This window comes from Salvelinus fontinalis, unplaced genomic scaffold (genome assembly GCF_029448725.1).
Source record: "Salvelinus fontinalis isolate EN_2023a unplaced genomic scaffold, ASM2944872v1 scaffold_0235, whole genome shotgun sequence".
Taxonomy (NCBI): Eukaryota; Metazoa; Chordata; class Actinopteri; order Salmoniformes; family Salmonidae; genus Salvelinus; species Salvelinus fontinalis.
Genome location: NW_026600444.1, coordinates 125,001 through 150,000, shown reverse-complemented (window position 1 = coordinate 150,000; position 25,000 = coordinate 125,001). Strand labels below are relative to the sequence as shown.

The window sequence follows — 25,000 nt, the reverse complement described above, 5'->3', positions numbered from 1 at the left end:
CAGGTAGTTGTAACCTTGCAGTTAGCTGTAACCTAGCAGTTAGCTGTAACCTAGTGGTTAGCTGTAACCTAGCAGTTAGCTGTAACCTAGCAGTTAGCCTTTAGACTATTATTTAGCAGTTAGCTGTAACCTAGCAGGTAGCTGTAACCTAGCAGTTAGCTGTAACCTAGCAGGTAGCTGTAACCTAGCGGTTAGCTGTAACCTAGCAGTTAGCTGTAACCTAGCAGGTAGCTGTAACCTAGCGGTTAGCTGTAACCTAGCAGTTAGCTGTAACCTAGCAGTTAGCTGTAACCTAGCGGTTAGCTGTAACCTAGCAGGTAGCTGTAACCCAGCGGTTAGCTTAAACCTAGGAGTTAGCTGTAACCTAGCAGTTAGCTGTAACCTAGCAGTTAGCCTTTAGACTATTATTTAGCAGTTAGCTGTTCGTTGTAACCTAGCAGTTAACTGTAACCTAGCAGTTAGCTGTAACCTAGCAGTTAGCCTTTAGACTATTATTTAGCAGTTAGCTGTAACCTAGCAGGTAGTTGTAACCTAGCAGTTAGCCTTTAGACTATTATTTAGCAGTTAGCTGTAACCTAGCAGGTAGTTGTAACCTAGCAGTTAGCTGTAACCTAGCAGTTAGCTGTAACCTAGCGGTTAGCTGTAACCTAGCAGTTAGCTGTAACCTATCAGTTAGTTGTAACCTATCAGGTAGTTGTAACCTAGCAGTTAGTTGTAACCTATCAGTTAGCTGTAACCTAGCAGTTAGCTGTAACCTATCAGTTAGTTGTAACCTATCAGGTAGTTGTAACCTAGCAGGTAGTTGTAACCTAGCAGTTAGCCTTTAGACTATTATTTAGCAGTTAGCTGTAACCTAGCAGGTAGTTGTAACCTAGCAGTTAGCTGTAACCTATCAGTTAGCTGTAACCTATCAGTTAGTTGTAACCTATCAGTTAGTTGTAACCTATCAGGTAGTTGTAACCTATCAGTTAGTTGTAACCTATCAGGTAGTTGTAACCTAGCAGGTAGTTGTAACCTATCAGTTAGTTGTAACCTATCAGGTAGTTGTAACCTAGCAGGTAGTTGTAACCTAGCAGTTAGCTGTAACCTATCAGTTAGTTGTAACCTAGCAGTTAGCTGTAAACTAGCAGTTAGCTGTAACCTAGCAGTTAGCCTTTAGACTATTATTTAGCAGTTAGCTGTAACCTAGCAGGTAGCTGTAACCTAGCAGGTAGTTGTAACCTAGCAGTTAGCTGTAACCTATCAGTTATCTGTAACCTAGCGGGTAGTTGTAACCTAGCAGTTAGCTGTAACCTATCAGTTAGATGTAACCTAGCAGGTAGTTGTAACCTATCAGGTAGTTGTAACCTATCAGGTAGTTGTAACCTAGCAGTTAGATGTAACCTATCAGTTTGATGTAACCTAGCAGGTAGTTGTATCCTAGCAGTTAGTTGTAACCTATCAGTTAGCTGTAACCTAGCAGGTAGTTGTAACCTAGCAGTTAGCTGTAACCTAGCAGTTAGCTGTAACCTATCAGTTATCTGTAATCTAGCAGTTAGCTGTAACCTAGCAGTTAGCCTTTAGACTATTATTTAGCAGTTAGCTGTAACCTAGCAGGTAGTTGTAACCTAGCAGTTAGCTGTAACCTATCAATTTGATGTAACCTAGCAGTTAGCTGTAACCTAGCAGTTAGCTGTAACCTATCAGTTAGCTGTAACCTATCAGTTAGTTGTAACCTATCAGGTAGTTGTAACCTAGCAGTTAGTTGTAACCTATCAGTTAGCTGTAACCTAGCAGTTAGCTGTAACCTATCAGTTAGTTGTAACCTATCAGGTAGTTGTAACCTAGCAGGTAGTTGTAACCTAGCAGTTAGCCTTTAGACTATTATTTAGCAGTTAGCTGTAACCTAGCAGGTAGTTGTAACCTAGCAGTTAGCTGTAACCTATCAGTTAGTTGTAACCTATCAGGTAGTTGTAACCTAGCAGGTAGTTGTAACCTATCAGTTAGTTGTAACCTATCAGGTAGTTGTAACCTAGCAGGTAGTTGTAACCTAGCAGTTAGCTGTAACCTATCAGTTAGTTGTAACCTAGCAGTTAGCTGTAAACTAGCAGTTAGCTGCAACCTAGCAGTTAGCCTTTAGACTATTATTTAGCAGTTAGCTGTAACCTAGCAGGTAGCTGTAACCTAGCAGGTAGTTGTAACCTAGCAGTTAGCTGTAACCTATCAGTTATCTGTAACCTAGCAGGTAGTTGTAACCTAGCAGTTAGCTGTAACCTATCAGTTAGATGTAACCTAGCAGGTAGTTGTAACCTAGCAGTTAGCTGTAACCTAGCGGTTAGCTGTAACCTAGCAGTTAGCTGTAACCTAGCAGTTAGCCTTTAGACTATTATTTATCAGTTAGCTGTAACCTAGCAGGTAGCTGTAACCTAGCAGTTAGCTGTAACCTAGCAGTTAGCCTTTAGACTATTATTTAGCAGTTAGCTGTAACCTAGCAGGTAGTTGTAACCTAGCAGTTAGCTGTAACCTAGCAGTTAGCCTTTAGACTATTATTTAGTAGTTAGCTGTAACCTAGCAGGTAGTTGTAACCTAGCAGTTAGCTGTAACCTAGCAGTTAGCTGTAACCTAGCGGTTAGCTGTAACCTAGCAGTTAGCTGTAACCTAGCAGTTAGCCTTTAGACTATTATTTATCAGTTAGCTGTAACCTAGCAGGTAGCTGTAACCTAGCAGTTAGCTGTAACCTAGCAGTTAGCCTTTAGACTATTATTTAGCAGTTAGCTGTAACCTAGCAGGTAGTTGTAACCTTGCAGTTAGCTGTAACCTAGCAGTTAGCTGTAACCTAGTGGTTAGCTGTAACCTAGCAGTTAGCTGTAACCTAGCAGTTAGCCTTTAGACTATTATTTAGCAGTTAGCTGTAACCTAGCAGGTAGCTGTAACCTAGCAGTTAGCTGTAACCTAGCAGGTAGCTGTAACCTAGCGGTTAGCTGTAACCTAGCAGTTAGCTGTAACCTAGCAGGTAGCTGTAACCTAGCGGTTAGCTGTAACCTAGCAGTTAGCTGTAACCTAGCAGTTAGCTGTAACCTAGCGGTTAGCTGTAACCTAGCAGGTAGCTGTAACCCAGCGGTTAGCTTAAACCTAGGAGTTAGCTGTAACCTAGCAGTTAGCTGTAACCTAGCAGTTAGCCTTTAGACTATTATTTAGCAGTTAGCTGTTCGTTGTAACCTAGCAGTTAACTGTAACCTAGCAGTTAGCTGTAACCTAGCAGTTAGCCTTTAGACTATTATTTAGCAGTTAGCTGTAACCTAGCAGGTAGTTGTAACCTAGCAGTTAGCCTTTAGACTATTATTTAGCAGTTAGCTGTAACCTAGCAGGTAGTTGTAACCTAGCAGTTAGCTGTAACCTAGCAGTTAGCTGTAACCTAGCGGTTAGCTGTAACCTAGCAGTTAGCTGTAGCCTATCAGTTAGTTGTAACCTATCAGGTAGTTGTAACCTAGCAGTTAGTTGTAACCTATCAGTTAGCTGTAACCTAGCAGTTAGCTGTAACCTATCAGTTAGTTGTAACCTATCAGGTAGTTGTAACCTAGCAGGTAGTTGTAACCTAGCAGTTAGCCTTTAGACTATTATTTAGCAGTTAGCTGTAACCTAGCAGGTAGTTGTAACCTAGCAGGTAGTTGTAACCTAGCAGTTAGCTGTAACCTATCAGTTAGTTGTAACCTAGCAGTTAGCTGTAAACTAGCAGTTAGCTGTAACCTAGCAGTTAGCCTTTAGACTATTATTTAGCAGTTAGCTGTAACCTAGCAGGTAGCTGTAACCTAGCAGGTAGTTGTAACCTAGCAGTTAGCTGTAACCTATCAGTTATCTGTAACCTAGCAGGTAGTTGTAACCTAGCAGTTAGCTGTAACCTATCAGTTAGATGTAACCTAGCAGGTAGTTGTAACCTATCAGGTAGTTGTAACCTATCAGGTAGTTGTAACCTAGCAGTTAGATGTAACCTATCAGTTTGATGTAACCTAGCAGGTAGTTGTATCCTAGCAGTTAGTTGTAACCTATCAGTTAGCTGTAACCTAGCAGGTAGTTGTAACCTAGCAGTTAGCTGTAACCTAGCAGTTAGCTGTAACCTATCAGTTATCTGTAACCTAGCAGTTAGCTGTAACCTAGCAGTTAGCCTTTAGACTATTATTTAGCAGTTAGCTGTAACCTAGCAGGTAGTTGTAACCTAGCAGTTAGCTGTAACCTATCAATTTGATGTAACCTAGCAGTTAGCTGTAACCTAGCAGTTAGCTGTAACCTATCAGTTAGCTGTAACCTATCAGTTAGTTGTAACCTATCAGGTAGTTGTAACCTAGCAGTTAGTTGTAACCTATCAGTTAGCTGTAACCTAGCAGTTAGCTGTAACCTATCAGTTAGTTGTAACCTATCAGGTAGTTGTAACCTAGCAGGTAGTTGTAACCTAGCAGTTAGCCTTTAGACTATTATTTAGCAGTTAGCTGTAACCTAGCAGGTAGTTGTAACCTAGCAGTTAGCTGTAACCTATCAGTTAGTTGTAACCTATCAGGTAGTTGTAACCTAGCAGGTAGTTGTAACCTATCAGTTAGTTGTAACCTATCAGGTAGTTGTAACCTAGCAGGTAGTTGTAACCTAGCAGTTAGCTGTAACCTATCAGTTAGTTGTAACCTAGCAGTTAGCTGTAAACTAGCAGTTAGCTGTAACCTAGCAGTTAGCCTTTAGACTATTATTTAGCAGTTAGCTGTAACCTAGCAGGTAGCTGTAACCTAGCAGGTAGTTGTAACCTAGCAGTTAGCTGTAACCTATCAGTTATCTGTAACCTAGCAGGTAGTTGTAACCTAGCAGTTAGCTGTAACCTATCAGTTAGATGTAACCTAGCAGGTAGTTGTAACCTATCAGGTAGTTGTAACCTATCAGGTAGTTGTAACCTAGCAGTTAGATGTAACCTATCAGTTTGATGTAACCTAGCAGGTAGTTGTATCCTAGCAGTTAGTTGTAACCTATCAGTTAGCTGTAACCTAGCAGGTAGTTGTAACCTAGCAGTTAGCTGTAACCTAGCAGTTAGCTGTAACCTATCAGTTATCTGTAACCTAGCAGTTAGCTGTAACCTAGCAGTTAGCCTTTAGACTATTATTTAGCAGTTAGCTGTAACCTAGCAGGTAGTTGTAACCTAGCAGTTAGCTGTAACCTATCAATTTGATGTAACCTAGCAGTTAGCTGTAACCTAGCAGTTAGCTGTAACCTATCAGTTAGTTGTAACCTAGCAGTTAGCTGTAACCTAGCAGTTAGTTGTAACCTATCAGTTAGTTGTAACCTATCAGTTAGTTGTAACCTATCAGTTAGTTGTAACCTATCAGTTAGTTGTAACCTATCAGTTAGCTGTAACCTATCAGTTTGATGTAACCTATCAGTTAGTTGTATCCTAGCAGTTAGCTGTAACCTAGCAGGTAGCTGTAACCTAGCAGTTAGCTGTAACCTAGCAGTTATCTGTAACCTAGCAGGTAGTTGTAACCTAGCAGTTAGTTGTAACCTATCAGTTATCTGTAACCTATCAGGTAGTCGTAACCTAGCAGTTAGCTGTAACCTAGCAGTTAGCTGTAACCTAGCAGTTAGCTGTAACCTAGCAGGTAGCTGTAACCTAGCAGTTAGTTGTAACCTAGCAGGTAGTTGTAACCTATCAGTTATCTGTAACCTAGCAGGTAGTTGTAACCTAGCAGTTAGCTGTAAACTAGCAGGTAGTTGTATCCTAGCAGTTTGTTGTATCCTAGCAGTTAGCTGTAACCTAGCGGTTAGCTGTAACCTAGCAGTTAGCTGTAACCTATCAGTTATCTGTAACCTAGCAGGTAGTTGTAACCTAGCAGTTAGCTGTAACCTATCAGTTAGCTGTAACCTAGCGGTTAGCTGTAACCTATCAGTTAGTTGTAACCTAGCAGGTAGTTGTAACCTAGCAGTTAGCTGTAACCTATCAGTTATCTGTATCCTAGCAGGTAGTTGTAACCTAGCAGTTAGCTGTAACCTATCAGTTAGCTGTAACCTATCAGTTATCTGTATCCTAGCAGGTAGTTGTAACCTATCAGTTAGCTGTAACCTATCAGTTATCTGTATCCTACCAGGTAGTTGTAACCTATCAGTTATCTGTATCCTAGCAGGTAGTTGTAACCTATCAGTTATCTGTATCCTATTAGGTAGTTGTAACCTATCAGTTAGCTGTAACCTATCAGTTAGCTGTAACCTATCAGTTAGCTGTAACCTATCAGTTAGCTGTAACCTATCAGTTAGCTGTAACCTATCAGTTAGTTGTAACCTAGCAGTTAGCTGTAACCTATCAGTTAGCTGTAACCTAGCAGTTAGCTGTAACCTAGCAGTTAGCTGTAACCTAGCAGTTAGCTGTAACCTAGCAGTTAGCTGTAACCTAGCAGTTAGATGTAACCTATCAGTTTGATGTAACCTTGCGGTTAGTTGTATCCTAGCAGTTAGCTTTAACCTAGCAGTTAAGGGTTAGCCTAGCAGGTAGCTGTAACCTAGCAGTTAGCTGTAACCTAGCAGTTAGCTCTAACCTATCAGTTAGTTGTAACCTATCAGGTAGTTGTAACCTAGCAGGTAGTTGTAACCTAGCAGTTAGCTGTAACCTATCAGTTAGCTGTAACCTAGCAGTTAGCTGTAACCTATCAGTTAGTTGTAACCTAGCAGTTAGCTGTAAACTAGCAGTTAGCTGTAACCTAGCAGTTAGCCTTTAGACTATTATTTAGCAGTTAGCTGTAACCTAGCAGGTAGCTGTAACCTAGCAGGTAGTTGTAACCTAGCAGTTAGCTGTAACCTATCAGTTATCTGTAACCTAGCAGGTAGTTGTAACCTAGCAGTTAGCTGTAACCTATCAGTTAGATGTAACCTAGCAGGTAGTTGTAACCTATCAGGTAGTTGTAACCTATCAGGTAGTTGTAACCTAGCAGTTAGATGTAACCTATCAGTTTGATGTAACCTAGCAGGTAGTTGTATCCTAGCAGTTAGTTGTAACCTATCAGTTAGCTGTAACCTAGCAGGTAGTTGTAACCTAGCAGTTAGTTGTAACCTAGCAGTTAGCTGTAACCTATCAGTTATCTGTAACCTAGCAGTTAGCTGTAACCTAGCAGTTAGCCTTTAGACTATTATTTAGCAGTTAGCTGTAACCTAGCAGGTAGTTGTAACCTAGCAGTTAGCTGTAACCTAGCAGGTAGTTGTATCCTAGCAGTTAGTTGTATCCTAGCAGTTAGCTGTAACCTAGCGGTTAGCTGTAACCTATCAGTTATCTGTAACCTATCAGTTATCTGTAACCTATCAGTTAGCTGTAACCTAGCGGTTAGCTGTAACCTATCAGTTAGTTGTAACCTAGCAGGTAGTTGTAACCTAGCAGTTAGCTGTAACCTATCAGTTAGTTGTAACCTAGCAGGTAGTTGTAACCTATCAGTTAGCTGTAACCTATCAGTTATCTGTATCCTAGCAGGTAGTTGTAACCTATCAGTTAGCTGTAACCTAGCAGGTAGTTGTAACCTAGCAGTTAGTTGTAACCTAGCAGTTAGCTGTAACCTATCAGTTATCTGTAACCTAGCAGTTAGCTGTAACCTAGCAGTTAGCCTTTAGACTATTATTTAGCAGTTAGCTGTAACCTAGCAGGTAGTTGTAACCTAGCAGTTAGCTGTAACCTATCAATTTGATGTAACCTAGCAGTTAGCTGTAACCTAGCAGTTAGCTGTAACCTATCAGTTAGTTGTAACCTAGCAGTTAGCTGTAACCTAGCAGTTAGTTGTAACCTATCAGTTAGTTGTAACCTATCAGTTAGTTGTAACCTATCAGTTAGTTGTAACCTATCAGTTAGCTGTAACCTATCAGTTTGATGTAACCTATCAGTTAGTTGTATCCTAGCAGTTAGCTGTAACCTAGCAGGTAGCTGTAACCTAACAGTTAGCTGTAACCTAGCAGTTAGCCTTTAGACTATTATTTAGCAGTTAGCTGTAACCTAGCAGGTAGCTGTAACCTAGCAGTTAGCTGTAACCTAGCAGTTAGCTGTAACCTATCAGTTATCTGTAACCTAGCAGGTAGTTGTAACCTAGCAGTTAGTTGTAACCTATCAGTTATCTGTAACCTATCAGGTAGTTGTAACCTAGCAGTTAGCTGTAACCTAGCAGTTAGCTGTAACCTAGCAGTTAGCTGTAACCTAGCAGTTAGCTGTAACCTAGCAGGTAGCTGTAACCTAGCAGTTAGTTGTAACCTAGCAGGTAGTTGTAACATATCAGTTATCTGTAAACTAGCAGGTAGTTGTAACCTAGCAGTTAGCTGTAACCTAGCAGGTAGTTGTATCCTAGCAGTTAGTTGTATCCTAGCAGTTAGCTGTAACCTAGCGGTTAGCTGTAACCTAGCAGTTAGCTGTAACCTATCAGTTATCTGTAACCTAGCAGGTAGTTGTAACCTAGCAGTTAGCTGTAACCTATCAGTTAGCTGTAACCTAGCGGTTAGCTGTAACCTATCAGTTAGTTGTAACCTAGCAGGTAGTTGTAACCTAGCAGTTAGCTGTAACCTATCAGTTAGTTGTAACCTAGCAGGTAGTTGTAACCTATCAGTTAGCTGTAACCTATCAGTTATCTGTATCCTAGCAGGTAGTTGTAACCTATCAAGTTATCTGTATCCTAGCAGGTAGTTGTAACCTATCAGTTATCTGTATCCTAGCAGGTAGTTGTAACCTATCAGTTAGCTGTAACCTATCAGTTATCTGTATCCTAGCAGTTAGCTGTAACCTATCAGTTAGCTGTAACCTATCAGTTAGTTGTAACCTAGCAGTTAGCTGTAACCTATCAGTTAGCTGTAACCTAGCAGTTAGCTGTAACCTAGCAGTTAGCTGTAACCTAGCAGTTAGATGTAACCTATCAGTTTGTAACCTTGCGGTTAGTTGTATCCTAGCAGTTAGCTTTAACCTAGCAGTTAAGGGTTAGCCTAGCAGGTAGCTGTAACCTAGCAGTTAGCTGTAACCTAGCAGTTAGCTCTAACCTATCAGTTATCTGTAACCTATCAGTTAGATGTAACCTTGCGGTTAGTTGTATCCTAGCAGTTAGCTGTAACCTATCAGTTAAGGGTTAGCCTAGCATTTAGCTATTAACTTATCATATTGTAGCCTTTGGCTAAGTGTTTAAGTTTAAGCACTAGCGTTTAGCCAGTGGTGGAAAAAGTACCCAATTGTCCTACTTGAGTAAAAGTAAAGATTCTTTAATGGAAAATGACTCAATTAAAAGTCACCCAGTAAAATACTACTTGAGTTAAAAGTCTAAAAGTATTTGGTTTTAAATATAGTTAAGTATCAAAAGTAAAAGTATTAATCATTGCACATTCCGTACATGAAGCAAACTAGATACACAGTTAGCCAGGGGGCACACTCCAATACTCAGACAGAATTTATAAAGGGAAAACAGAATTTATAAAGGGAAAACAGAATTTATAAAGGGAAAAACAGAATTTATAAAGGGAAAACAGAATTTATGAAGGGAAAACCAGCCACGTCGCGGACACTGCCGTCTTCCTCCGCGACAAGCTAAACACCTTCTTCGCCCGCTTCGAGGAAAACAACATTGCAGCCAACGCGGGCCACCGACGCTGATGAAGACAGCGAGCTCTCGTTCTCTGTGGTCGAACCTGAGTAAGACATTTAATCGCGTTAACCCTCGCAAGGCTGCCGGCCCAGAACGCACTCCTAGCCTCGTCCTCAGAGCAGATCAGCTGGATGGAGTGTTGACAGACATATCCAATCTCTCCCCTGTCCCAATCTGTTGTCCCCCACTCCTAGCCTCGTACTCAGAGAGGAGAGTGTTGACAGACATATCCAATCTCTCCCTGTCCCAATCTGTTGTCCCCCACTCCTAGCCTCGTCCTCAGAGAGGACCAGCTGGAGTGTTGACAGACATATCCAATCTCTCCCTGTCCCAATCTGTTGTCCCCCACTCCTAGCCTCGTCCTCAGAGAGGAGAGTGTTGACAGACATATCCAATCTCTCCCTGTCCCAATCTGTTGTCCCCTACTCCTAGCCTCGTCCTCAGAGAGGAGAGTGTTGACAGACATATCCAATCTCTCCCTGTCCCAATCTGTTGTCCCCCACTCCTAGCCTCGTCCTCAGAGAGGAGAGTGTTGACAGACATATCCAATCTCTCCCTGTCCCAATCTGTTGTCCCCCACTCCTAGCCTCGTCCTCAGAGAGGACCAGCTGGAGTGTTGACAGACATATCCAATCTCTCCCTGTCCCAATCTGTTGTCCCCTACTCCTAGCCTCGTCCTCAGAGAGGAGAGTGTTGACAGACATATCCAATCTCTCCCTGTCCCAATCTGTTGTCCCCTACTCCTAGCCTCGTCCTCAGAGAGGAGAGTGTTGACAGACATATCCAATCTCTCCCTGTCCCAATCTGTTGTCCCCCACTCCTAGCCTCGTCCTCAGAGAGGAGAGTGTTGACAGACATATCCAATCTCTCCCTGTCCCAATCTGTTGTCCCCCACTCCTAGCCTCGTCCTCAGAGAGGAGAGTGTTGACAGACATATCCAATCTCTCCCTGTCCCAATCTGTTGTCCCCCACTCCTAGCCTCGTCCTCAGAGAGGAGAGTGTTGACAGACATATCCAATCTCTCCCTGTCCCAATCTGTTGTCCCCTACTCCTAGCCTCGTCCTCAGAGAGGAGAGTGTTGACAGACATATCCAATCTCTCCGTGTCCCAATCTGTTGTCCCCCACTCCTAGCCTCGTCCTCAGAGAGGAGAGTGTTGACAGACATATCCAATCTCTCCCTGTCCCAATCTGTTGTCCCCCACTCCTAGCCTCGTCCTCAGAGAGGACCAGCTGGAGTGTTGACAGACATATCCAATCTCTCCCTGTCCCAATCTGTTGTCCCCCACTCCTAGCCTCGTCCTCAGAGAGGACCAGCTGGAGTGTTGACAGGCATATCCAATCTCTCCCCTGTCCCAATCTGTTGTCCCCTACTCCTAGCCTCGTCCTCAGAGAGGACCAGCTGGAGTGTTGACAGACATATCCAATCTCTCCCTGTCCCAATCTGTTGTCCCCTACTCCTAGTCTCGTCCTCAGAGAGGAGAGTGTTGACAGACATATCCAATCTCTCCCTGTCCCAATCTGTTGTCCCCCACTCCTAGCCTCGTCCTCAGAGAGGAGAGTGTTGACAGACATATCCAATCTCTCCCTGTCCCAATCTGTTGTCCCCCACTCCTAGCCTCGTCCTCAGAGAGGAGAGTGTTGACAGACATATCCAATCTCTCCCTGTCCCAATCTGTTGTCCCCACTCCTAGCCTCGTCCTCAGAGAGGAGAGTGTTGACAGACATATCCAATCTCTCCCTGTCCCAATCTGTTGTCCCGACTCCTAGCCTCGTCCTCAGAGAGGACCAGCTGGAGTGTTGACAGACATATCCAATCTCTCCCTGTCCCAATCTGTTGTCCCCTACTCCTAGCCTCGTCCTCAGAGAGGAGAGTGTTGACAGACATATCCAATCTCTCCCTGTCCCAATCTGTTGTCCCCACTCCTAGCCTCGTCCTCAGAGAGGAGAGTGTTGACAGACATATCCAATCTCTCCCTGTCCCAATCTGTTGTCCCGACTCCTAGCCTCGTCCTCAGAGAGGACCAGCTGGAGTGTTGACAGACATATCCAATCTCTCCCTGTCCCAATCTGTTGTCCCCTACTCCTAGCCTCGTCCTCAGAGAGGACCAGCTGGAGTGTTGACAGACATATCCAATCTCTCCCTGTCCCAATCTGTTGTCCCCTACTCCTAGCCTCGTCCTCAGAGAGGACCAGCTGGAGTACTGACAGACATATCCAATCTCTCCCTGTCCCAATCTGTTGTCCCCTACTCCTAGCCTCGTCCTCAGAGAGGAGAGTGTTGACAGACATATCCAATCTCTCCCCTGTCCCAATCTGTTGTCCCCCACTCTTAGCCTCGTCCTCAGAGAGGACCAGCTGGAGTGTTGACAGACATATCCAATCTCTCCCTGTCCCAATCTGTTGTCCCCTACTCCTAGCCTCGTCCTCAGAGAGGACCAGCTGGAGTGTTGACAGACATATCCAATCTCTCCCTGTCCCAATCTGTTGTCCCCTACTCCTAGCCTCGTCCTCAGAGAGGACCAGCTGGAGTACTGACAGACATATCCAATCTCTCCCTGTCCCAATCTGTTGTCCCCTACTCCTAGCCTCGTCCTCAGAGAGGAGAGTGTTGACAGACATATCCAATCTCTCCCTGTCCCAATCTGTTGTCCCCTACTCCTAGCCTCGTCCTCAGAGAGGAGAGTGTTGACAGACATATCCAATCTCTCCCCTGTCCCAATCTGTTGTCCCCCACTCTTAGCCTCGTCCTCAGAGAGGACCAGCTGGAGTGTTGACAGACATATCCAATCTCTCCCTGTCCCAATCTGTTGTCCCCTACTCCTAGCCTCGTCCTCAGAGAGGAGAGTGTTGACAGACATATATAATCTCTCCCTGTCCCAATCTGTTGTCCCCCACTCCTAGCCTCGTCCTCAGAGAGGAGAGTGTTGACAGACATATATAATCTCTCCCTGTCCCAATCTGTTGTCCCCTACTCCTAGCCTCGTCCTCAGAGAGGAGAGTGTTGACAGACATATATAATCTCTCCCTGTCCCAATCTGTTGTCCCCTACTCCTATCCTCGTCCTCAGAGAGGAGAGTGTTGACAGACATATCCAATCTCTCCCTGTCCCAATCTGTTGTCCCCACTTGCTTAAAGATGTCCACCATTGTTCCTTGTACCCAAGCAAGCGAATGTAACTAAATGACTATCGCCCCGTAGCACTCACTTCTGTCATCAGGAAGTGCTTTGAGAGGCTAGTTAAGGATCATATCACTTCCAGCTTACCTGACACCCTAGAACCACTTCAGTTTACTTACCACTCCAACGGATGATGCAATTGCCATCACACACTGCCCGTCTGAACCAGAGGAATACCAATGTAAGAATGATGTCCCTCGACTATAGCTCAGCATTCAACACCATAGTATCCTCCAAGCTCTTCATTAAGCTCAGGGTCCTGGGTCTGAATCCCGTCCTATGCAACTGGGTCCTGGACTTCCTGACGGGCCGTCCGCAGGTGGTGAATGTATGAAACAACATCTCCATGATCCTCAACGCAGGGACCCCACAAGGGTGCGTGCTCAGCCCCCTCCGGTACCCCCTCCGGTACTCCCCGCTACACACATCTACCAACTCAATCATCAAGTTTGCAGACGACACAATAGTGGTAGGCATGATTACCAACAACGACGAGACAGCCTACAGGGAGGATGTGAGGGTCCTGGCAGGGAGGATGTGAGGAGTGGTGCCAGGAAAATAACCTTTTCCGTCAATGTCAACAAAACAAAGGAGCTGATCGTGGACATCAGCAAAGGGAGCACGCCCCCAATACAAGTAATAGGTCTATATTTCTTAATTATTTGATTTGTGTGTATTTGTGTGTATTTGTGTGTATTTGTGTGTATTTGTGTGTATTTGTGTGTATTTGTGTGTATTGTTAGGTATTACTGCACTGTTTGAGCTAGGAACATAAGCATTTTCGCTACACCTCTGATAAAATCTGCAAAATATGTGTACGCGATCAATAACATTTGATTTGATTTACAAACAAAGCATGTGTGTTTAGTGAGTCCTCCAGATCAGAGGCAGTAAGGGATGACCAGGGATGTTCTCTGTTTAGTGAGTCAGCCAGATCAGAGGCAGTAAGGGATGACCAGGGATGTTCTCTGTTTAGTGAGTCAGCCAGATCAGAGGCAGTAAGGGATGACCAGGGATGTTCTCTGTTTAGTGAGTCAGCCAGATCAGAGGCAGTAAGGGATGACCAGGGATGTTCTCTGTTTAGTGAGTCAGCCAGATCAGAGGCAGTAAGGGATGACCAGGGATGTTCTCTGTTTAGTGAGTCAGCCAGATCAGAGGCAGTAAGGGATGACCAGGGATGTTCTCTGTTTAGTGAGTCAGCCAGATCAGAGGCAGTAAGGGATGACCAGGGATGTTCTCTGTTTAGTGAGTCCTCCAGATCAGAGGCAGTAGGGATGACCAGGGATGTTCTCTGTTTAGTGAGTCCACCAGATCAGAGGCAGTAAGGGATGACCAGGGATGTTCTCTGTTTAGTGAGTCCTCCAGATCAGAGGCAGTAGGGATGACCAGGGATGTTCTCTGTTTAGTGAGTCAGCCAGATCAGAGGCAGTAAGGGATGACCAGGGATGTTCTCTGTTTAGTGAGTCCTCCAGATCAGAGGCAGTAGGGATGACCAGGGATGTTCTCTGTTTAGTGAGTCCTCCAGATCAGAGGCAGTAAGGGATGACCAGGGATGTTCTCTTGATAAGTGTGAATTGGACCATTTTCCTGTCCTGCATTTTACTGTCCTTTGATTGTCAGGGAAAATGTATGGAGTAAAAAGTACATTATTGTAGTGAAGAAAAAGTAAAAGTTAACAAAAATATAAATAGTATAGTACAGAGAACCAAAAAAAAATGTGATATTTAAAGTATTTTCAATGAAGTACTTCCCATCATGCTATTAGCCTGAAGCGTAGTTTTGTGTGTCACCTTCAGCGGTGAGGGTTCTGCCGATGTTGCCGGTGGTCCCGGTGGCTCCGGTGGTCCCGGTGGCTCCGGTGGTCCCGGTGGTCCCGGTGGCTCCGGTGGCTTCTGTAGTAGATCAACAGCATGCTGTCATGGCCCAGCAGCAACACGCCATCATGAACCAACAGGCCATCATTATGGTAGGTTACGTCTAACTTATTAACCATCATTATGGTACTGTAGGTTACGTCTAACTTATTCCCGTCCTCACCTCTCCTCCCCCTGCCCCTCTTCCCTCCTCCCCAGGCCCAGCAGATGACAATGCAGGCCATGGCTTTAGTAACCTCCCCCATGACCTCGCCTCCCACCTCCCCCCTCACCTCACCCCCCATGAGCCCCCTCCTCCCCCACTGCCTTCCCCCTAGCCCCTACACACACTTCCCCCCAAGCCCGTACGCTAGCATCACTCCTAGCTCTTATGTCACTTCCAGTCCAGCCAGCCCGTATGCAGTCATGCCTCCCAGTCCCTATGCTGCTGCCCCTCCCACCTCCAGTACAGCCAGCTACCCTGACCTCTATCCTGGCCCCCAGAGCCAGACCCCTAGACCCAACTCCACTACCCAGCCTGCCCCTATCTACCCTGGGGCTAGCCAATCCACCAGTCCTGAGATACAGCCATATCCAGCCAGCCTCCATGACCCCTATCCTGCTGCCCAGGTGAGTCTATACGTACCTAAGTGTAGTACCTGTCCCCGTGGGAGACCCTTTGAAGAACCCTTTTGGGATCCAAGTATAATCCTTTCCACAGAGGGTTCTACAGGGAAACCGAATGGGTTCTTCAACGGGTTCTCCCATGGGGACAGCCAAGGAACACTTTTAGGAAGTCTTTTTCCTAAGAGTGTAGTACCTATACCTGCCCGGGAAAGACTTCAGGTTGACTGTGGTGTATCTGCAGGATGTTAGGACTTCAGGTTGACTGTGGTGTATCTGCAGGACGTTAGGACTTCAGGTTGACTGTGGTGTATCTGCAGGACGTTAGGACTTCAGGTTGACTGTGGTGTATCTGCAGGACGTTAGGACTTCAGGTTGACTGTGGTGTATCTGCAGGACGTTAGGACTTCAGGTTGACTGTGGTGAATCTACAGGTCAGGACGTTAAGACTTCCGGTTGACTGTGGTGTATCTGCAGGATGTTAGGACTTCAGGTTGACTGTGGTGTATCTGCAGGACGTTAGGACTTCAGGTTGACTGTGGTGTATCTGCAGGACGTTAGGACTTCAGGTTGACTGTGGTGTATCTGCAGGACGTTAGGACTTCAGGTTGACTGTGGTGTGTCTGCAGGACGTTAGGACTTCAGGTTGACTGTGGTGTATCTGCAGGACGTTAGGACTTCAGGTTGACTGTGGTGTATCTGCAGGACGTTAGGACTTCAGGTTGACTGTGGGGTATCTGCAGGTCAGGATGTTAGGACTTCAGGTTGACTGTGGTGTATCTGCAGGACGTTAGGACTTCAGGTTGATTGTGGTGTATCTGCAGGACGTTAGGACTTCAGGTTGACTGTGGTGAATCTACAGGTCGGGACGTTAAGACTTCCGTTTGACTGTGGTGTATCTGCAGGATGTTAGGACTTCAGGTTGACTGTGGTGTATCTGCAGGACGTTAGGACTTCAGGTTGACTGTGGTGTATCTGCAGGACGTTAGGACTTCAGGTTGACTGTGGTGTATCTGCAGGACGTTAGGACTTCAGGTTGACTGTGGTGTATCTGCAGGACGTTAGGACTTCAGGTTGACTGTGGTGAATCTACAGGTCAGGACGTTAAGACTTCCGGTTGACTGTGGTGTATCTGCAGGATGTTAGGACTTCAGGTTGACTGTGGTGTATCTGCAGGACGTTAGGACTTCAGGTTGACTGTGGTGTATCTGCAGGACGTTAGGACTTCAGGTTGACTGTGGTGTATCTGCAGGACGTTAGGACTTCAGGTTGACTGTGGTGTGTCTGCAGGACGTTAGGACTTCAGGTTGACTGTGGTGTATCTGCGGGATGTTAGGACTTCAGGTTGACTGTGGTGTATCTGCGGGATGTTAGGACTTCAGGTTGACTGTGGTGTATCTGCAGGACGTTAGGACTTCAGGTTGACTGTGGTGTATCTGCAGGACGTTAGGACTTCAGGTTGACTGTGGTGTATCTGCAGGACGTTAGGACTTCAGGTTGACTGTGGTGTGTCTGCAGGACGTTAGGACTTCAGGTTGACGGTGGTGTATCTGCAGGACGTAAGGACTTCAGGTTGATTGTGGTGTATCTGCAGGACGTTAGGACTTCAGGTTGACTGTGGTGAATCTACAGGTCAGGACGTTAAGACTTCCGGTTCACTGTGGTGTATCTGCAGGACGTTAGGACTTCAGGTTGACTGTGGTGTGTCTGCAGGACGTTAGGACTTCAGGTTGACTGTGGTGTATCTTCAGGTCAGGACGTTAAGACTTCCGGTTGACTGTGGTGTATCTGCAGGATGTTAGGACTTCAGGTTGACTGTGGTGTATCTGCAAGACGTTAGGACTTCAGGTTGACTGTGGTGTATCTGCAGGACGTTAGGACTTCAGGTTGACTGTGGTGTATCTGCAGGACGTTAGGACTTCAGGTTGACTGTGGTGTATCTGCAGGACGTTAGGACTTCAGGTTGACTGTGGTGTGTCTGCAGGACGTTAGGACTTCAGGTTGACTGTGGTGTATCTGCAGGACGTTAGGACTTCAGGTTGACTGTGGTGTATCTGCAGGACGTTAGGACTTCAGGTTGACTGTGGGGTATCTGCAGGTCAGGATGTTAGGACTTCAGGTTGACTGTGGTGTATCTGCAGGACGTTAGGACTTCAGGTTGATTGTGGTGTATCTGCAGGACGTTAGGACTTCAGGTTGACTGTGGTGAATCTACAGGTCGGGACGTTAAGACTTCCGTTTGACTGTGGTGTATCTGCAGGATGTTAGGACTTCAGGTTGACTGTGGTGTATCTGCAGGACGTTAGGACTTCAGGTTGACTGTGGTGTATCTGCAGGACGTTAGGACTTCAGGTTGACTGTGGTGTATCTGCAGGACGTTAGGACTTCAGGTTGACTGTGGTGTGTCTGCAGGACGTTAGGACTTCAGGTTGACTGTGGTGTATCTGCAGGATGTTAGGACTTCAGGTTGACTGTGGTGTATCTGCAGGATGTTAGGACTTCAGGTTGACTGTGGTGTATCTGCAGGACGTTAGGACTTCAGGTTGACTGTGGTGTATCTGCAGGACGTTAGGACTTCAGGTTGACTATGGTGTATCTGCAGGACGTTAGGACTTCAGGTTGATTGTGGTGTATCTGCAGGACGTTAGGACTTCAGGTTGACTGTGGTGAATCTACAGGTCAGGACGTTAAGACTTCCGGTTGACTGTGGTGTATCTGCAGGACGTTAGGACTTCAGGTTGACTGTGGTGTGTCTGCAGGACGTTAGGACTTCAGGTTGACTGTGGTGTATCTGCAGGTCAGGACGTTAAGACTTCCGGTTGACTGTGGTGTATCTGCAGGATGTTAGGACTTCAGGTTGACTGTGGTGTATCTGCAGGACGTTAGGACTTCAGGTTGACTGTGGTGTGTCTGCAGGACGTTAGAACTTCAGGTTGACTGTGGTGTATCTGCAGGACGATAGGACTTCAGGTTGACTGTGGTGTATCTGCAGGACGTTAGGACTTCAGGTTGACTGTGGTGTAACTGCAGGATGTTAGGACTTCAGGTTGACTGTGGTGTATCTGCAGGATGTTAGGACTTCAGGTTGACTGTGGTGTGTCTGCAGGTCAGGATGTTAGGACTTCAGGTTGACTGTGGTGTATCTGCAGGATGTTAGGACTTCAGGTTGACTGTGGTGTATCTATAGGATGTTAGGACTTCAGGTTGACTGTGGTGTATCTGCAGGACGTTAGGACTTCAGGTTGACTGTGGTGTATCTGCAGGACGTTAGGACTTCAGGTTGACTGTGGTGAATCTGCAGGACGTTAGGACTTCAGGTTGACTGTGGTGTATCTGCAGGACGTTAGGACCTCAGGTTGACTGTGGGGTATCTGCAGGTCAGCATGTTAGGACTTCAGGTTGACTGTGGTGTATCTGCAGGACATTAGGACTTCAGGTTGACTGTGGCGAATCTGCAGGTCGTTAGGACTTCAGGTTGACTGTGGTGTATCTGCAGGTCAGGACGTTAGGACTTCAGGTTGACTGTGGTGTGTCTGCAGGACGTTAGGACTTCAGGTTGACTGTGGTGTATCTGCAGGATGTTAGGACTTCAGGTTGACTGTGGTGTATCTGCAGGACGTTAGGACTTCAGGTTGACTGTGGTGTATCTGCAGGACGTTAGGACTTCAGGTTGACTGTGGTGTATCTGCAGGTCGTTAGGACTTCAGGTTGACTGTGGTGTATCTGCAGGACGTTAGGACTTCAGGTTGACTGTGGTGTATCTGCAGGACGTTAGGACTTCAGGTTGACTGTTGTGTATCTGCAGGACGTTAGGACTTCAGGTTGACTGTGGTGTATCTGCAGGATGTTAGGACTTCAGGTTGACTGTGGTGTATCTGCAGGACGTTAGAACTTCAGGTGTGTGTTGTGTGGCTCCCTCCTCCTCAGGCCAAGTCGGCAGGTAAAGACGGGGTTCCTCATCAGAAGTCTCCAGCCGTCCCCATCAACAAGGAACCTGCCAGGAAGTTTGGTAATTCATTAATTAATAAATGTGTGCTTCTTATTGTGGCATATGATTTATAAGACGATCAGTCCTCTCTCCCTCTGTGATGTGTAGTCCCAGTGGTGACCAGTCCTCTCTCCCCAGTAGTTACCAGTCCTCTCTCCCCAATGGTGACCAGTCCTCTCTCCCCAGTGGTGACCAGTCCTCTCTCCCCAGTGGTGACCAGTCCTCTCTCCCCAGTGGTGACCAGTCCTCTCTCCGCAGTGGTGACCAGTCCTCTCTCCCCAGTGGTGACCAGTCCTCTCTCCCCAGTGGTGACCAGTCCTCTCTCCCCAGTGGTGACCAGTCCTCTCTCCCCAGTGGTGACCAGTCCTCTCTCCTCAGTGGTGACCAGTCCTCTCTCCTCAGTGGTGACCAGTCCTCTCTCCCCAGTGGTGACCAGTCCTCTCTCCCCAGTGGTGACCAGTCCTCTCTCCCCAGTGGTGACCAGTCCTCTCTCCCCAGTGGTGACTAGTCCTCTCTCCCCAGTGGTGACCAGTCCTCTCTCCTCAGTGGTCACCAGTCCTCTCTCCCCAGTGGTGACCAGTCCTCTCTCCCCAGTTTTGACCAGTCCTCTCTCCACAGTGGTGACCAGTCCTCTCTCCCCAGTGGTGACCAGTCCTCTCTCCCCAGTGGTGACCAGTCCTCTCTCCCCAGTGGTGACCAGTCCTCTCTCCCCAGTGGTGACCAGTCCTCTCTCCCCAGTGGTGACCAGTCCTCTCTCCTCAGTGGTCACCAGTCCTCTCTCCCCAGTGGTGACCAGTCCTCTCTCCCCAGTGGTGACCAGTCCTCTCTCCGCAGTGGTGACCAGTCCTCTCTCCCCAGTGGTGACCAGTCCTCTCTCCCCAGTGGTGACCAGTCCTCTCTCCCCAGTGGTGACCAGTCCTCTCTCCCCAGTGGTGACCAGTCCTCTCTCCTCAGTGGTGACCAGTCCTCTCTCCTCAGTGGTGACCAGTCCTCTCTCCCCAGTGGTGACCAGTCCTCTCTCCCCAGTGGTGACCAGTCCTCTCTCCCCAGTGGTGACCAGTCCTCTCTCCCCAGTGGTGACTAGTCCTCTCTCCCCAGTGGTGACCAGTCCTCTCTCCTCAGTGGTCACCAGTCCTCTCTCCCCAGTGGTGACCAGTCCTCTCTCCCCAGTTTTGACCAGTCCTCTCTCCACAGTGGTGACCAGTCCTCTCTCCCCAGTGGTGACCAGTCCTCTCTCCCCAGTGGTGACCAGTCCTCTCTCCCCAGTGGTGACCAGTCCTCTCTCCACAGTGGTGACCAGTCCTCTCTCCCCAGTGGTGACCAGTCCTCTCTCCCCAGTGGTGACCAGTCCTCTCTCCCCAGTGGTGACCAGTCCTCTCTCCCCAGTGGTGACCAGTCCTCTCTCCCCAGTGGTGACCAGTCCTCTCTCCCCAGTGGTGACCAGTCCTCTCTCCCCAATGGTGACCAGTCCTCTCTCCCCAGTGGTGACCAGTCCTCTCTCCCCAGTGGTGACCAGTCCTCTCTCCCCAGTGGTGACCAGTCCTCTCTCCCCAATGGTGACCAGTCCTCTCTCCCCAGTGGTGACCAGTCCTCTCTCCCCAGTGGTCACCAGTCCTCTCTCCTCAGTGGTGACCAGTCCTCTCTCCCCAGTGGTGACCAGTCCTCTCTCCCCAGTGGTGACCAGTCCTCTCTCCCCAGTGGTGACTAGTCCTCTCTCCCCAGTGGTGACCAGTCCTCTCTCCCCAGTGGTGACCAGTCCTCTCTCCCCAGTGGTGACCAGTCCTCTCTCCTCAGTGGTGACCAGTCCTCTCTCCCCAGTGGTGACCAGTCCTCTCTCCCCAGTGGTGACCAGTCCTCTCTCCCTCTGTGATGTGTAGCCCCGGTGGTGACCAGTCCTGCGCCCCCTGCTGCTGAGGTGGTGAAGTCATCAGTATTGCCTCAGCTAGACATCGTCCCCAGCAGTAACATCAAGGATATCATCAGACAGTATGACTCTCCTCCGCCCCTGACTGATGCCCTACCGCCCGGCAAGAGGTCAGAGGTCCCACACACACAGCGCTCAGCATCATGAAAACTATATTCTGACTCCACTCTGCTTCTATTCTGTGTTCTATTCAGCTTCTATTCAGTGTTCTATTCTGACTCCAGACTACTCTGCTTCTATTCTGCTTCTATTCTGTGTTCTATTCTGCTTCTATGCTGTGTTCTATTCTGACTCCAGACTACTCTGCTTCTATTCTGCTTCTATTCTGCTTCTATTCAAGTTGCATACATCTTCTATTCATCCTTATTCCGTCAGTCTTATTCGTAGTCACTTTTACTCAGTCATTCTTATTCAGTCAGTCTTATTCAGTCAGTATTATTAAGTCTTATTCATTCAGTCTTATTCATTCAGTCTTATTTAGTCATATTTAGGTTATTCCATCTTATTCAGTCTTATTTAGTCTTATTCAACCATATTCAGTCTTGTTCAGTCTTATTTAGTTCTATTCAGTCAGTCTTATTCAGTCTTATGCAGTCTTATTCAGTCAGTCTTATTCAGTGAGTATTATTCAGTCTTATTCAGTCTTCTTCAGTCTTATTCAGTCTAATTCAGTCCGTCTTATTCAGTCTAATTCAATCAGTCTTATTCAGTCTTATTCAGTCAGTCTTATTTAGTCTTATTCAGTCCATTTTTATTCAGTCAGTCTTATTCAGTCAGTCTTATTCCGGCAGTCTTATTCAGTCTGTCTTATTCAGTCAGGCTTATTCAGTCAGTAATTTTCAGTCAGTCATATTCAGTCAGTCTTATTCAGTCAGTCATTTTCAGTCAGTCTTATTCAGTATTATTAAATCAGTATTATTAGGTCTTATTCATTCAGTCTTATTCAGGCTTATTCCATCTTATTCAGTCTTATTTAGTCGTATTCATCCGTATTCAGTCTTATTCAGTCTTATTTTGTTCTATTCAGTCTTATTCAGTCAGTCTTATTCAGTCAGTCTTATTCAATCAGTCTTATTCAGTCTTATTCAGTCTTCTTCAGTCTAATTCATTCAGTCTTATTCAGTTTAATTCAGTCAGTCTTATTCCGTCAGTCTTATTCAGTCAGTCTTATTCCGTCAGTCTTATTCAGTCAGTCTTATTCAGTCAGTATTATTCCGCCAGTCTTATTCAGTCAGTCTTATTCCGTCAGTCTTATTCCGTCAGTCATTTTCAGTAAGTCTTATTCAGTCTTATTCAGTCAGTATTATTAGGTCTTATTCATTCATTCTTATTCTGTCAGTCTTATTCAGTAAGTCATTTTCAGTCACTCCTATTCAGTCTTATTCAGTCAGTATTATTAGGTCTTATTCAGTCAGTCTTATTTAGTCTTATTCAGGCTTATTCCATCTTATTCAGTCTTATTTAGTCTTATTCATCCGTATTCAGCCTTATTCAGTTTTATTTTGTTCTATTCAGTCTTATTCAGTCAGTCTTATTCAGTCAGTCTTGTTCAGTCTTATTCAGTCTTATTCAGTCAGTCTTATTCAGTCTTATTCAGGCTTATTCCATCTTATTCAGTCTTATTTAGTCTTATTCATCCGTATTCAGTCTTATTCAGTTTTATTTTGTTCTATTCAGTCTTATTCAGTCAGTCTTATTCAGTCAGTCTTGTTCAGTCTTATTCAGTCAGTCTTATTCAGTCTTATTCTGTCTTCTTCAGTCTTCTTCAGTCTAATTCAGGCAGTCTTATTCAGTCTAATTCAGTCAGTCTTATTCAGTCAGTCTTATTCAGTCAGTCTTATTCAGTCAGTCTTATTTAGTCAGTCTTATTCAGTCAGTCTTATTCAGTCAGTCTTATTCAGCCAGTCTTATTCCGTCAGTCTTATTCAGTCAGTCTTATTCAGTCAGTCTTATTCAACCAGTCTTATTCCGTCAGTCTTATTCCTTCAGTCGTATTCTGTCAGTCTTATTCAGTCAGTCTTATTCCGTCAGTCTTATTCAGTTTAGTCTTATTCAGTCTAATTCAGTCAGTCTTATTCAGTCTTATTCAGTCAGTCTTATTCCGTCAGTCTTATTCAGTTTAGTCTTATTCAGTCTAATTCAGTCAGTCTTATTCAGTCTTATTCAGTCAGTCTTATTCAGTCAGTCTTATTCAGTCAGTCTTATTCCGTCAGTCTTATTCAGTCAGTCTTATTCAGTCTTATTCAGTCAGTCTTATTCAGTCTTATTCAGTTAGTCATTTTCAGTCAGTCTTATTCAGTCAGTCTTATTCAGTCAGTCATTTTCAGTCAGTCTTATTCAGTCTTATTGAGTCAGTATTTTTAGGTCTTATTCATTCATTCTTATTCTGTCAGTCTTATTCAGTCAGTCATTTTAAGTCAGTCTTATTCAGTCTTATTCAGTCAGTCTTAATCAGAGTCTTATTCAGTCTTATTCAGTCTTATTCAGTCAGTCTTATTCAGTCTAATTCAGTCAGACATATTCAGTCTATTTCAGTCAGTCTTATTCAGTTAGTCTTATTTAGTCGTATTCATTAATTCTTATTCAGTCAGTCTTATTCCGTCAGTCTTATTCAGTCAGTCTTATTCAGTCTTATTCAGTCAGTCTTATTCAACCAGTCTTATTCTGTCAGTCTTATTCCTTCAGTCGTATTCTGTCAGTCTTATTCAGTCAGTCTTATTCCGTCAGTCTTATTCAGTCAATTTTTATTCAGTCAGTCTTATTCCGTCAGTCTTATTCAGTCAGTCTTATTCAGCCAGTCTTATACAGTCAGTCTTATTCCGTCAGTCTTATTCAGTTTAGTCTTATTCAGTCTAATTCAGTCAGTCTTATTCAGTCTTATTCAGTCAGTCTTATTCAGTCAGTCTTATTCAGTCAGTCTTATTCCGTCAGTCTTATTCAGTCAGTCTTATTCAGTCTTATTCAGTCAGTCTTATTCAGTCTTATTCAGTTAGTCATTTTCAGTCAGTCTTATTCAGTCAGTCTTATTCAGTCAGTCATTTTCAGTCAGTCTTATTCAGTCTTATTCAGTCAGTATTTTTAGGTTTTATTCATTCATTCTTATTCTGTCAGTCTTATTCAGTCAGTCATTTTAAGTCAGTCTTATTCAGTCTTAATCAGAGTCTTATTCAGGCTTATTCCATCTTATTCAGTCTTATTTAGTCGTATTCATCCGTATTCAGTCTTATTCAGTCTTATTTTGTTCTATTCAGTCTTATTCAGTCAGTCTTATTCAGTCAGTCTTATTCAATCAGTCTTATTCAGTCTTATTCAGTCTTCTTCAGTCTAATTCATTCAGTCTTATTCAGTTTAATTCAGTCAGTCTTATTCCGTCAGTCTTATTCAGTCAGTCTTATTCCGTCAGTCTTATTCAGTCAGTCTTATTCAGTCAGTATTATTCCGCCAGTCTTATTCAGTCAGTCTTATTCCGTCAGTCTTATTCCGTCAGTCATTTTCAGTAAGTCTTATTCAGTCTTATTCAGTCAGTATTATTAGGTCTTATTCATTCATTCTTATTCTGTCAGTCTTATTCAGTAAGTCATTTTCAGTCACTCCTATTCAGTCTTATTCAGTCAGTATTATTAGGTCTTATTCAGTCAGTCTTATTTAGTCTTATTCAGGCTTATTCCATCTTATTCAGTCTTATTTAGTCTTATTCATCCGTATTCAGCCTTATTCAGTTTTATTTTGTTCTATTCAGTCTTATTCAGTCAGTCTTATTCAGTCAGTCTTGTTCAGTCTTATTCAGTCTTATTCAGTCAGTCTTATTCAGTCTTATTCAGGCTTATTCCATCTTAT

At 45.0% G+C, this 25,000-nt stretch overlaps 1 protein-coding gene across 1 annotated transcript in view; it reads left to right on the top strand.

The window, feature by feature from the left end:
- LOC129844828 (unconventional myosin-XV-like) overlaps positions 1-25,000 on the top strand; it is a gene marked incomplete at its 5' end in the record, with an annotated part of 213,858 nt that overhangs the window by 111,116 nt on the left and 77,742 nt on the right. The window contains 4 exons of the mRNA XM_055912976.1: positions 14,571-14,740; positions 14,847-15,257; positions 19,185-19,260; positions 21,117-21,273. Of these exons, the coding sequence (XP_055768951.1) occupies positions 14,571-14,740; positions 14,847-15,257; positions 19,185-19,260; positions 21,117-21,273 (814 nt within the window). The remainder of the gene's footprint in view (positions 1-14,570; positions 14,741-14,846; positions 15,258-19,184; positions 19,261-21,116; positions 21,274-25,000) is intronic.